The sequence below is a fragment of the Mustela nivalis genome, assembly GCF_964662115.1.
Source record: "Mustela nivalis genome assembly, chromosome: 13".
Taxonomy (NCBI): Eukaryota; Metazoa; Chordata; class Mammalia; order Carnivora; family Mustelidae; genus Mustela; species Mustela nivalis.
The window spans coordinates 93,214,124-93,227,906 of NC_139032.1; the positions used below are offsets into that span (position 1 = coordinate 93,214,124).

Sequence of the window (13,783 nt, forward strand, 5' to 3'; positions counted from 1 at the left end):
TGTTCAAGTGGCAGGGTCTCATTGCGCTGCGGCTGAGTACTGTCCCATCGTGCGTGGGCGTGTGTCATGTCTTTCTTCGCTCATGCACTGGTGGGCGCTTGGGCTGCTTCCCTAGGTCGGCTGTTGTAAACAGTGCCGCAGTAAAGACAGGTGATTGTCTCTTTTTCTAGAGGTCTGCTGATTTTGTATTTGAGAGAGAGAGAGTGCGTGCACATGTGGTGGTGAGGGGCAGAGGGACGTAGAGCACCCCAGCAGATGCCCTGCGGAGTGTGGAGCCCGACACAGGGCTCCATCTCCCCACCCTGAGATCATGACCCGAGTCAAAATGGAGAGTTGGGCGCTTAACGGACTGAGCCCAACACCCCTGCGTGTACCTTCTCGGATAGTGTTTTTGCGTTCTTCCGTAAATCCCCGGTAGTGCAGAGGCTGGACTATGTGGTATTTCTATTTTTAACTTTTTTTTTTTAAAAGATTTTATTTATTGGACAGACAGAGATCACAAGTAGGCAGAGAGGCAGGCTCCCCATGGAGCAGAGAGCCCGACGCGGGGCTTGATGCTAGGACCCTGGAATCATGACCTGAGCTGAAGGCAGAGGTTTTAACCACTGAACCCCCCCATCTTCTTGATTAACTTCCATCCTCTTTCCACAGTGGCTGCGCCAGTTTGCTTTCAGGTGCTAGTGCTGGTGTGCAAGTGTCCCTTTCTCTCTGAACCCTGGCCAGCGCTTGCTGTGCACTGCTGGTTGCAGCCATTCTGACAGGAGCAAGGTGTATCTCCTTGTGGTTTTAATTTCCATTTCCCTGATGATGAGGGACGTTGAGCATCTTCTCATCTTGATGTCGTCTTTGGGAAACGTTCATGCTTTCCACATATTTTTAATTGATTATTTGGGGTTTCTTGGTGTTGACTTGTGTAAATTCCTTATGGATTTTGGATATTGACCCTTTATCTGATATGTCCTTTGCAAATACCTTCTCCCATTCAGTAGGTTGTTCTTTTTTGTGGTTGAATGTTTCCTTTGCTGTTCAGAAGCTTTTTATTGTGGTGTAGTCCCCATGGTTTAATATTGCCTTTGTTTCCCTTGCCTTAGGAGACACATTTAGAGAAATGTTGCTACTGCTGACGGCAGAGAAATCACTCTCTGTTCTCTCTTCCAGGGTTCTTATGGTTTCAGACCTCATACTTATGTCTTTAATCCATTTTTTTAAAGATTTTATTCATTTATTTGATAGAGATCACAAATAGGCAGAGAGGCAGGCAGAGAGACAGAGAGAGAGGAGGAAGCAGGCTCCCCGCCGAGCAGAGAGCCCGATGCGGGGCTCGATCCCAGGACCCTGAGACCATGACGTGAGCTGAAGGCAGAGGCTTTAGCCCACTGAGCCACCCAGGTGCCCTGTCTTTAATCCACTTTGAGTTTATTTTTGTGCATGGTGTAAGACAATGGTCCAGTTTCATTCTTTTGTATGTAGCTGTCTGATTTTCCCAATACCACTTTTAAAAAGAGATTTTATTTATATTTTTTGAGAGAGAGCAGGAGAGAGAGCGAGCAGGGGGAGGAGTAGAGGGAGAAGGAGAAGCAGGGAGCCTGACATGGGGCTCGATCCCAGGACCCTGAGATCATGGCCTGCGCTGAAGGCAGATGCTTCACCGACTGAGCCACCCAGGCGACACCCCCCACACCAAACACCATTTATTGAAAAGACTTTTTCCGTTGCATAATCTTGCCTCCTTTGTCATAGATTAATTAACCCTGTAAACATGGGTTTATTTTTGGTTTTCTGTTTTGTTCTTTTAATCTATTTTTGTGCCGGTACCATACTGTTTTGATTACTACAGCTTTATAGTATATCTTGAAATTTGGGATTGTAATACCTCCAGTTTTGTCCTTCTTTTTCAAGATTGTTTTGTCTATTCAGGAATTTTTCAGTTCTATACAAATTTTAGGATTATTTGTTCTAATTCTGTGAAAAATGCTATTTGTATTTTGATGAGGTTTGCATTAAATCTGTAGATTGCTTTGGGTAATATGGACATTTTAACAATATTTGTTCTTCTAATCACATGAGCCTGGAATGTCTCTCCATTTATTTGTGTCATCTTTGATTCCTTTCATCAACGTTTTGTAGTTTTTGGAGTATAGGTCTTCCCCCTCTTTGGTTAAGTTTATTTTATTATTTTTGGTGCAATTGTGAGATTAGTTTCTAAATCTTTCTTTCTGATATTTCATGATTAGTGTATAGAAGTGGAACAGATTTCTGTATATGGATTTTATATCCTGCAACGTTACTGAGTTCATTTATCAGTTCATTTCCTGTTTTTGTCACTTACAGTTTTTTGGTCGAGTCTTTGGTGTTTTCTCTTTAGGGTATTATGTCATCTGCAGATAGTGAAAATTTGGTTTCTTCTTTAGCAATTTGGATGCCTTTTATCTCCTTTTCTTGTCTGATTGCTGTGGCTAGAACCTACCGTACTATGTTGAATAACAGTGGTGAGAGTGGATATCCTGTCTTGTTCCTCATCTTAGGGGAACAGCTCTCAGCTTTTCACCATTGCATATGATGTTAGATTTGGGTTTTTCCATAGAAGGCCTTTATTATGTTGAGGTATGTTCCTTCTAAAACCTACTTTGTTGAGGTTTCTTTTTTCCATGAATGGATGTTGTACTTTTTTCTTTTTTAAAGAGAATATGTCATGTATTCTTTTGCCATTTGTCATTCAAATGTAAGATTATAGGATTAAAAAAAATATTTTATTTATTTATTTGACACAGAGAGATCACAAGTAGGCAGAGAGGCAGAGAGAGGAGGAAGCAGGCGCCCTGCTGAGCAGAGAGCCCAATGCAGGACTTGATCCCAGGACCCTGAGATCATGACCTGAGCCAAAGGCTTGACCCACTGAGCCGCTGAGGTGCCCAAGATTATAGGATTTTTATCTTACTTCTTTGATTTTGTATTTATATCTCTTTTCCCTTATATGAAGCAGTTTATCTTTTTGTTTTGGGTTCACAGTAAAATTCAGCAGAAAGTGTAGATTTGCTGTATATTCACTGCCCTTGCACATGTACAATTTCCCTTCCTATCAGCAACCCACCGGCTAAAAGTGGTGCATTTGTTACAGTCAATGAGCCTACACCCGGAGTTCATAGTTGATATTGGAGTTCAGTCTTGGTGTTTTATGTTCTAAGGGTTTGGACAAATATATGAGGACATATAGCTACCTTTATAGTATCTTTCAGAGTAGTTTCACTGCCCTAAAATTCCTTTTTTTGTCTTTGATTTTTGCTTATTCTGTTTTTTAAATTATATTATTTAAAACATTGTATTTTTAAGTATGTTGGCTTTGTTTGCTTGGCAACTATGTGGCTTGCAAAATCCACAGTTGCCAAGCAAAAGTTTCCAAGTAACTTGCCAAGTTGCCAAGCAAAATTTCTTGTTAGCCTAAGTAATTTCTCTGTAGATTACTTTGTTTTCTATGTAGACAAAGTTATACTGCCTATAAATACATAATTTTTGACCAATGAACTCATTAAAGTCTGTTTTTCAATTTCTAATTATAAAATTTAAATCTTAATTGATCTTTTTGTTCCTGATTATTGCCTTAATTTCTAACTTAATTGCACTGGGGGTTAAAGAACATGACCCGTATGATGGTTTCCTTTGAGAAATACTTGTAATTGCTTTACGGCTTGACACGCGGTCAGCTTTTGTAAGTGTTCCCCCCTGTGCTTAAGAGGAATGTTCTGGGGCACCTGAGTGGTGCGAGTCGGTTAAGCACCCAACTCATCATTTCGGCCTAGGTCATGATCTCGGGGCTGTGGGATCGCTTGGTGTGGGGTCTGCTTGTGAGTCTTTCTCTCTGCCTTTGCCCTTCTCACTCATGCTTTCTCCCTCTCTCCCTTGCAAATAAATAAATAAATAAATCTTAAAAAAAAAAAAAAAGGGAAAAGGGGAATATGTTTTCTCTAATTTGGGGAACACTGGCATTAAAAATTTTTTTAATGTATTTTTTTTATTATGTTCAGTTAGTCACTGGCGTTTTGGTATTTGCTAAATCAAGTCTTTATTGGTAAATATTCTGTATATTCACTAATATTTTGCCATGTCAATGACTGACCCATTGATAATTGAGTGAGGTACGTTGAAATCTTTCTTTCTTTTTTTCTTAAAACTTTATTTATTTATTGGACAGACAGAGATCACAAGCAGGCGGAGAGGCAGGCAGAGAGAGAAGAGGAAGCAGGTTCCCTGGGATCATGACCTGAGCTGAAGGCAGAGGCTTTAACCCACTGAGCCCCCCATGCGTCCCAAAATCTTTCTTTTTTTAGACTTGTCTGTTCTTGGAATAGTTTGGAACATGCAGCTTATTGTAGAAAACATTCTGACAGGTGACCGGGCGTTGTTATGTATGTTTCCACAACAGTAGCTCTGTGAATCTGCATCTCTTTTGTGGGGCTTTTTGTTTTATTTCTTCATTAAAAACCCCAAAACTTCTATTAAGATATATGTTGCTTTCTGTATTTGGAGGATTATCTATGTGTGTGAACCCTTACGTCTCACAAGGTCTGAGCTACCACTGCTGACCCACTGTCACTCCAGTGATTTTTTTCTTAAAGTCTGTTTTTCTGATGCAAAAATAGAACTGACCTTTTTTCTTTCGAACATTTGGCAGGTGTATCACTTCCCAACTTTTGGCTTGTGACCTGTATGTGGCCTTACATTTGGGGCGTGTCTCGGGGACACTGCCTAGAACTGGGGGTTTGAAGCGCGCAGCCGGAGCCGGAGCCAGAGCCGGGCCGCACGTGCCTGTGATGGTGTGGGGGTCACTCCGACTCGCTTCGCTGGTCTCTTTTGACCTTTTTATTGCTTCATCCGCTTCAGAGTGCGGCGTTTGTTCCGTTTCTCCTGGGCTTTTTTCTTCTTTCCATTCCTTTTAGGAATACTAGAAATTGGCCACTTATTTGCTTATGCATCACATTTTCCCCTCTAGTTTAAAAGCTATGAACTCCGTTTCGGTTTCTTTTCTCACAGCGCTCCCTGTCATGGCCGCTGCGCGTGTCGCCAAGTCTGTCGTCGGGTTTGCTCTAAGCTCCCGTGGGCGATGCTGGAACCCCAGAGGGGCAGCTGCAATCACGCTTCTCCTAGCTTCCTTGTTACAGTCGTCCTTTGTGGGACAACACTTTATCCTTTAACTAATCTTAAAAAGTAGATGTTATTATTGTTTTGACTTTACAGAGATCATGTTTCTTTAGATCCATCCGTTTCTTGGCTTTCCTTTTTATATTCCATCTTAGATCTTTATATCATTTTTATTCTTTTTTCATTGAAGTATAATTAATAGACAGTGTTATATTAGCTTCAGGTGTACAATATAGCGACTTAGCAATTCTTTTTTTGTTTTTATTTATCTGAGAGGGAAGAGAGAGAGCATGGGGGTGGGGGAGAGCAGAGGCAGAGGGAGAAGCAGATTCCCTGCCGGGCAGGGAGGGAGCCTGACCCAGGCTGGATCCCAGCACCCTGGGACCATGGCCTGAGCCAAGGGCAGACGCTTCACCGCCCGAGCCCCTGGGCACCCCGAGTCAGCAGTTCTCTGTATCACCCAGTGTTCGTCATGGTCAGTGGGCTCTGGAGCTCCTTCCCCTATTCCTGCGTCTCCCTCCTACCTCCTCTTCAGCAGCCGCCAGTTTTTACTCTGCATATACGTGCCCGTTTTCTTGCTCATCTCTTTTTAATTTGTCTGTCTCTTTTTATTTATTTATTTTTTTAAGATTTATTTATTTGACAGAGAGAGAGGTCACAAGCAGACAGAGAGGCAGGCAGAGAGAGGGGGAAGCAGGCTCCCCGCTGAGCAGAGAGCCTGATGCGGGGCTCGATCCCAGGACCCCGAGATCATGAGGCTTAACCCACTGAGCCACCCAGGCACCCCTGTTTGTCTCTTTTTAATTTGTTCAAATGTTTTGTTTCTTAAATCCACATGTGAGTGAGGTCGTATGGTATCTGTCTTTCTTGCATTTACTTCTTTCATTTAGCCTAATACTCCCCAGATCTGTCCATATTGTTGCCAGGGGCGAGTTTTCATTCTTTTCAATGCCAAGCGATGTTCTGTCATGTATGTACCACATCTTTATCCACTCACCTGTCTCTGCACCCTTGGGCTGCTTCCACACTTGGCTGCTGTAAATGCTGCTGCCATGAACACAGCAGTGCCGGTAGCTTTCTGAGGAGTGTTTTCCTGTTCTTTGGGTAAGTACTCAGTAGTGGAATCACTGATCATGTGGTAATTCTGTTTTTCGGTTTTTTTTTGAGGAGCCTCCGACCGTTTTCCACCATGGCTGCACCAGTTTGCATTCCCACCAGCAGTGCGCGAGGGCTCCTTTCTCTCCACACCCTCCCGACGCTTATTATTTCTTGTGTTTTTGATAAATACCATTTTCTGTCTTTCTTAACTACAGACCTTCCTGCTACAAGATGCTATGTGCATTCCTGAGAATGCCGTGCACTGGAGAGAATAGGCCTTGTCGGAAAGTTAGGGTAAAGGGCAGGGATGCCACACCGCGCAGCTCTGTAACTAGCACCCGACGCCAACGGGAGCAGCCCCAGTAGAGCCGTGTGCCCGAGAAGTTACCTCTCTTGGCACTGACACAGCATCCAGCCTTGCTGTCCATCCCTGGCATGAGCTTCCTGGAGGGCATTTGCCTCTAGTGGAGACAGGCCTCCTCTCGCGCGTGCCACAGTGTGCAGGGGTAGTAATTGGGACTCACGTCTCGTCTCCCCGACACCCCACTTTGGGATTTTGCCCCTTGTCCCCAGATACTTCATCATTCCCAAACACCAGTCTTCATTTCTTTCTCCTTGTAAGAGTGTCGCTTTCTACTGGGATGTTCCCTCACACTGCAAGTAGGTACATGGCCTTAGGGGGAAAGTGGGAGCCAGTGCCTGCTGTGAGGATGCACGAAGCCCTTGGACCACGTCCAGCACGTGGCTGTTGCACGTGCACGCTCTCTCGTCCCCGCTCGGCAGCTGGCCATTTTGCTGGGGGGACTGTCCCATTTCGGGATTTAATTTTCGTTACTGTCAAGTCTCGCTTATTGGTTTTCTTGTTCGTTTTTTAGTGACTTGCTTCACTAAAAACTTACTTAACAATGAACTTACTTAGTCTGCTGCAGTTCCGTTTTGATCCTCTCCTGTTTTTTTGGTCTGCTTTGACTTAGTTGATCCCATTTGTTGTTGCTGTAAATCTGTTTCAGGAGGAGTATTTCCACCTGGTTTCTGGCATCTTTCCACTTTATCTTGCGCGGCAAAACTCTTCATTGAGTCCAAAACTCTTCATTGAGTCCATAACAATCCAGCCTTATTGTTATTGAGGAGTCTGAAGAGAAAAGCTATGGTTTTATTTATTTATGTATTTATTTCCAAGATTTTGTTTATCTATTGGTCAGAGAGAGAGCACGCACAAGCAGGCAGAGAGGCAGGCAGAGGCAGAGAGAGAAGCAGGCTCCCCACGGAGCAAGGAGCCTGATGCGGGACTTGATTCCAGGACCCTGGGAGTGTGACCTGAGCTGAAGGCAGCAGCTTAACTGACTGAGCCACCCAGGTGTCCCGAAAAGCTATGGTTTTAAATAGTAAATTTTTCTTAATTTAAAAGTAATGCATGCTCATCATGAAAAAAATTTTTTGAATGTTAAAAATGTTGTGAAGAGAATTAAAATTCCTGTCTGCTGTTGAACGATCACCACAATTAGTACTGTTTTGGTGTTGCTTCTCTCGCCACATGTATTCCTGTTTTGGAGTTGAGTCATCTGGGATATACAACTATGCAACCTTTTTTTTTTAACTTACAATATCTTAAGCTTCTTTTATCGTTGAAAGTATTTGTAGGTATTTTAAATATCTATAGTATGGTGAATCATGAATATTGCAGAGTCTTTTTCCAACGATTGTACGTTTTATAGTTTTTTGTTACTGTAGAAGAACTGACAACAAACACCTTTGTGAATGCAGGTTACAGATTAAATCAGTGAGTAGAATTCTTTAGGACTTATTTGCCAAATAGCTTTCTGGAAGGTTCTGTAATGACATCAGTGGGGAGCTGCTGCCCTGAGCTCTTCCATGCATGCCCGGGACCTTTCCTCGGGCTCAGCCGTCCTCCCTGGGACTGGTGGCTGCACCCTCCTCTCCACTGCCTTCTAACATCCCTTTTCTCGTGAGATGCCATGTGAGGTCCAGTCCTGGGCCTTGGCTCCAATTCACCGCCCCGTCTTCCAGGGCACCCCTGTGGTCTCAAAAACTCCGTTACCCACAAGAATAGAAATGCACCTTGGGATAGTGAGAAATGAAAAGTCAGTGGGAGAAAAAGCACGATGCACAGACACCAGAATCCACTTACAGGAGCAGGCATCTGCCTAAGAGAATCCACTTAACAGGGCGTTTTAACCCTGGGTAGTTTGAGCCATGGGAAAGCAAAGGATGGGACTGAGGGGCAGGGCAGCGAGCGGTGAGGGGCTGAGCGGGGGGCCCCTGCGAGATGTGGGCTCTGCTGAAGTCCTCCCTGGGCGACTGTCCTGGCTCTCTAGGCCTTTGCCAGGGTCCCAGGCTGGGTCCGCCTGGACTCCTGGGTTCAGAGGAGTGTGTGTGGTCTAGGGCAGGCCCCTGCTCCTCCCTGTCCTGCTGGCCTGAGATCCCTGCAGGGTTTTCTCACCACACAGACACGTGCCGCCTTTTCTCCAGGAGGCACCGAGCCCTGAACCCAGTGAGTGGAGCCTGATGGCCCTGGTCTTGGGGGCCGAGGGGCACTTTGGTGTTCATAGAACATCTAGATCAGTGGTCCCTACTGGGGGCAGAGGTGCCCACAGCCAGGGGCCCAGGGCTCGGTGCTGCTCCCACCCTGACCCTCATGCAGGGGGAGGGAAGAAGGGCGCCCAGTGCTGGCTCCGTCCTCAGCGGCTGTTGGAGGGAGTCTCCTGTGAAGCGGGGTCTTAGGCACACGCTCTTCTCTGGCTGGGTCCCTGGAGGCCAGTGGGGTTGGGGCTGGAACCTGTCTGCTGTGCAGGTGAGGCCATGTGATGCCAGCTTCGCAGGTACCATGTCTCTAACTGGGTGGCCCTGTGTCCTTGTAGGTGGTAACGTGGACCTGGAAAGCCAAGCCGAGGGAAAGAAGGAGGCGGAGGCTGACGGTGTGGTGCGGAGTGGCCCCCGACCCATCGTGCCGTACAGCTCCATGTTCTGTTTAAGCCCCACCAACCTGTGAGTCTCCTGTGTGCCCATGCCGTGTGTGCCTGTCCCGTGTCCGTGGCCATGGTCCACGTGCATGGTAGCAGCGTGTGCTAGACATGGCCTGATGGGCATGGATTCTGTGCACTTTAAATGTACTAGATTCCTGATCACCCCAGCAATCTGTGGTCACCCCACAGATGAGGACGGAGAGCCACAGGAAGGTCCCAGGCCTGTCTGCAGATGCATAGGAGTGAGCCCCAGCAGTAGGGCTAGGGCTTGAACCCGGTCAGCCGCAGAGCTGCCATCCCTGCTGCTGGGACTGCTCATTGCCACGCACGTGTCCCATTTATGTCCCTCGTATGTCCATTTTCCGTCGTGCCCACTGTGCATGCACGCCTGCGTTTGTCCACGATGTCCACTCACCTGTCCGCCTGTTTCTCCACTCTGTTTACCATGAAGTCGCCAGCGTCTCTCATCCCCTCATCAGTCCCGCTGGTGCCGTAGGTCACCCAGTTCTTCCCTAACGGCAGGTTAGGTGCTGGGAGAACAGGGGAATGAGCAGAATGGACAAGGACCCCGTCCTTGATAAGCTTCTGTGCAGGTCGGAGAGACAGCAAACCAGACGAGTCAGTAGGGCACCAAGACCTCACAGGGTGGGAGGTACTGGGAGGCAGCCCAGAGCCACGGAGGGAACTGATGTTAGGGTGGGAAGGTCAGGTGGGGTGTCAGTAGGAGGTGAGGTGGGTGAGGAAGGGTGGGGAGACCGTCCCCAGCGGAGGTGGTAGACAGAGCGAAGGTGCGAAGGTGCGGGGCAGCAGGGGTCCTGAGGGCAGAGGGTTTGATGGAGTCTGGCTGTGCCGGCCGGCCCCACCCCGCCACACGTGCCTTCTCTCTGCCCAGCCCCCACCACCCACCCTCCCTCCCTGTCTTGAGCTTTTGCTCCCCACCCATGTCCCGGGAGCTCACTGGGCTCTGCTAGGGAGCACGGTCCTGCCTGCGAGCACGGACGTGTGCCAGAGGAGCGGGTGGTGGCAGCCGACGGGGGGTCGATGGGGACACGGCCAGCCTTGGCTTCCGCACAACCCTGCACAGAGCTCCATGGGCAGGCCGGGTCTTCAGGAGGAGATGATGGAGGTCGTGTGGGGAGTTTGGGAGTGAAATGCTTGGGAAGACATTTCGGAGAGAATCTGCGGAACTGGATAAATTAGATGGGGAGAGGGAAGGAGATGTCAGGGATGACCCCCAGAGTTTCTGCATGCTGGCTGCCCCCCCCACCCCCGCCCTGAGCTGGGAACAGGCAGGTGTGGGTCCTGTGGAGCAGGGACAGTCCACATTGTGTCTCTGCTGGGGATTGGGAGTCGGGTGGACTCCGGGTATGTGTGAGGGGGAGAGCCGAGGGGGATATTCAGTCCTGAGATGCAGGATGAAAGAGGCAGAGACGGAGTGTCCCAGAGAAGGGAGGAGAGGTGTGTGTGCACAGGGGACGGCGTGGCAGGAGGTCACCAGAGGCTCTGGTTGGTGGGGAGGCCAGAGTATGGCAGTGGTCACTGTGAAAGGGGAGCACAGTAGCTCCTTCAAGGCAGAGAGAGAGTGGGTGGGTGTGGCTGGGAGGTGGAAGGTCCCTTCAGACCTATGGCCCTAAGAATAGGAAGTGGAGGTGAGAGAGGGGGCTGGGCTGCAGAGGTGAGACACGGGTCTGTCCCTGCCTCCCCAGGGCACTGGTTCTGTGGCTGCTCCTCCCTGTCCCCTGGGACTGGCTTCCCTGACCCCCTTCCTCCCCACCGAGGGGTCTTCCCAGAGCTCCTGGTCACTGCCTGCTGCCATGTCGTAGGCTGTCAGCATCTCAGAGTCTCCCGTTGGTGTCTGGCCACACTCCTGTGCAGCACCAGGCCCCACGGTCCAGCATGTGTCTAACAGCAGAGTTGTTGTCAGTAATGCCCGTGGTGCTACAGGGAGGCAGGTGACCCCACAGCCCTGGGGGGGACCCCACAGCCCTAGGGGGGACCCCGCAGCCCTGGGGGGACGAGCACGGGCCAGCACGGACCTAGAGAAGGGTCCTGCATTCTCCAGAGAGGCCTGCCATGCACAGGAGGCTTGGGTCCCGCCTTGTCCTTTCTGAGCAGAGCACCCGACACCCCGGCCCCGCCTCTGTAAGTCTCTATAAATCTGTAGAGGGAGCGGCCATCCACACACAGCAGGGGACTGTGTGGGGGTGGCTTTGAGCCATCATCCCTCATGTGCCGGCTCTGCTGTGGGTTCCTGCAGCCTTCCCGGCCCTTTTGCCGGGATGCCCCTCGGGACTCGGAGGCACCAGCAGGCACCTGGCCACTGCCCGCCACCTGCGGGGACACAGCAGAACCTGGGTCTGGGGTGGCGCAGCGCGCAGGGAGAGGCTGGGTGTGTGGCCTGGGGAGGGACCGGTCCCGCTCATCGGGGCCTTGCGGTGGTGCTCTGCCCGCAGGCTTCGGCGCCTCTGCCACTCCATCGTGACCATGCGCTACTTTGAGATGGTCATCCTTGTGGTCATCGCCCTGAGCAGCATCGCCCTGGCCGCCGAGGACCCAGTGCGGACAGACTCCCCCAGGAACAATGTGAGCGCGGCCCCGGGCTGGAGGGGGCCGGGCTGGGTCCTGTCTGCTCGCTGCGGGGGCTTGGGGGCAACGGCCAGGGCCGGCTGACAGGCCTCCTGCGGTTCTAGGCTCTCAAGTACTTGGACTACATCTTCACGGGCGTCTTCACCTTTGAGATGGTGATAAAGGTGAGGTGTGAGGTGCCCTGGTGGCCCAGGACTTCGCTCGCCTTCTCTCATGATGGGCTGGCCGGGCTGGGATTCCTCACGGGTTGTGTGCCAGCTGTGCCCTGGGTGTGTGCTCGAGAGAGAACCCGTGCACGCGGGCCTGCTCCTGGGTGTGGCGGGGGGCCAGAGGCCAGTTCGCCAGAAGCACACCCACTCTGGGGGAGCCCCCGGGGGCCACTCCTGGCTCTGCCACCCACCAGCCAGGCCTCCAGGCTCCTGGGAACGTGTCCCCCTCAGGCCGGTCTCGTGATGTCAGGCTGGGAGGAGGGAGGGCTGAGTGGGTGCCGAGGCCGTGTGCTCAGAGCTCTCGTGCTTCCTGTGAGGTGGCGGACGCAGCCCTTCACCATGGTTCTGGTCTGCGCCTTGAGTCCTGATGGCCTTTGCTCCTTCCTCGGCGTCTGCCAAGGGGCTGCACGTGTGTGTGCATGCACGTGTGCAGTCTTTGCCCACAGGGCCGCTTGGGCTGTGCCGCAGCTTCGTGACTGGTGTCTGTCTGTGCGTCTGTCCGTCTGTGCGTGAGCTCCGCTTCTTCTCTTCCTCCTGCAGACTCATGGGGGAGGCACGTTCTTTGTTGTCCCATTTTATAGACATGGAAGCTGGCGCTTGGACACATTGGGGTGCTGGCCAGAAGTTGCAGCTGTGGGACTGGCAGAGCCAGGTCCTTGTGAACCCCACCAGCTCTTGCTCCTGTGGCAGAGAACTGACCCCCTGTGGGCCTGGGCAGGGTGTGGGCTTCCTGGGGTGGGGGATGACTGCAGCCCGGCAAGGGGAGGGTGTCACCAGCGGGTGGGGAGCCCAGGCAAGATCTCAGCCAGCCGTGACCATGTAGGGATATTTGGATCAGTGGTGCTGAGGTTCAGAGGCCCTGCTGAGGCCCTTAGAAGACACGATTGGTGCGGCATCCTTCCCCCCAACCCCATGAGTCTGGGGCCTGGCCCTGCTTTGCTTTCTGAAATATTCAGCACCTAATATGTGTTTCTCCCCTGCAGATGATTGATTTGGGACTTCTGCTGCACCCTGGGGCCTATTTCCGGGACCTGTGGAATATTCTGGACTTCATCGTGGTCAGTGGGGCCCTGGTGGCATTTGCCTTCTCGTAAGTACCATGTCTGCCCTGGGTCTGGCTGGGCTGCCATCCAAGGGCTATGGTGGGTGTGCGGTTCGGGCAGGAAGGGTTCCCCACTGGCCTCCATGGGCTGTGTGCAGCTCCCCTCCTGTCTACCTGGGACTGGGCTGTGTGGGGTTGAAAGCTTCTCATGGTCACCTGTCCCTGCCACGGCCTGTGGTTCTGACACTAGTTGGGCAGGCCTCCGGTTCCTCTGGTGCTTGCCTCTCAGGTCTTTGAGAACCACTCACCTGCTCTGACCTCGGCTGTGCCACCTGGAGAGCTGGAGCTGGCGGCCGCTGGTGGGCGCCTTCCCCCAGCAGTGTTAGACCCCCGGTTTCTCTGACTCCCTAGTGGGCGACACTCAGCTCCCTTGTGGCTGGGCCTGGATTGACTCCCTCAGACCCTGCATGGTGGTGGGCGTGGGGCAGGTGTGGGGGCTGGGGTGGAGCTACTGGAGAGACCCAGAGATCAGGAAGACCCAAGGGACAATATCTGCATCTTCTCTGAGCACTCAGGGACGGCGGCGCCTCCTCACTGACTCTCTTCTCTTTGTCTCTTTGTTGCTGGACTCTCGGTAGGAGCTTCGTGGGGTAATGCCTTCCCTCTGCCTCACATCGTAGCACAGCATGGCCCTTCTGGGCCGGTTCACTACCATGTCTCACCTCTGC

General features: G+C 50.9%; 1 protein-coding gene across 6 annotated transcripts in view; it reads left to right on the forward strand.

The window, feature by feature from the left end:
• CACNA1B (calcium voltage-gated channel subunit alpha1 B) overlaps window positions 1–13,783 on the forward strand; it is a 182,434-nt gene that overhangs the window by 112,549 nt on the left and 56,102 nt on the right. For all 6 annotated transcript variants that reach the window (XM_082696484.1, XM_082696479.1, XM_082696480.1 and 3 more), the window contains 4 exons: window positions 9,114–9,240; window positions 11,672–11,801; window positions 11,909–11,968; window positions 12,997–13,103. In XM_082696484.1, coding sequence (XP_082552610.1) covers window positions 9,114–9,240; window positions 11,672–11,801; window positions 11,909–11,968; window positions 12,997–13,103 — 424 coding nt within the window. The remainder of the gene's footprint in view (window positions 1–9,113; window positions 9,241–11,671; window positions 11,802–11,908; window positions 11,969–12,996; window positions 13,104–13,783) is intronic.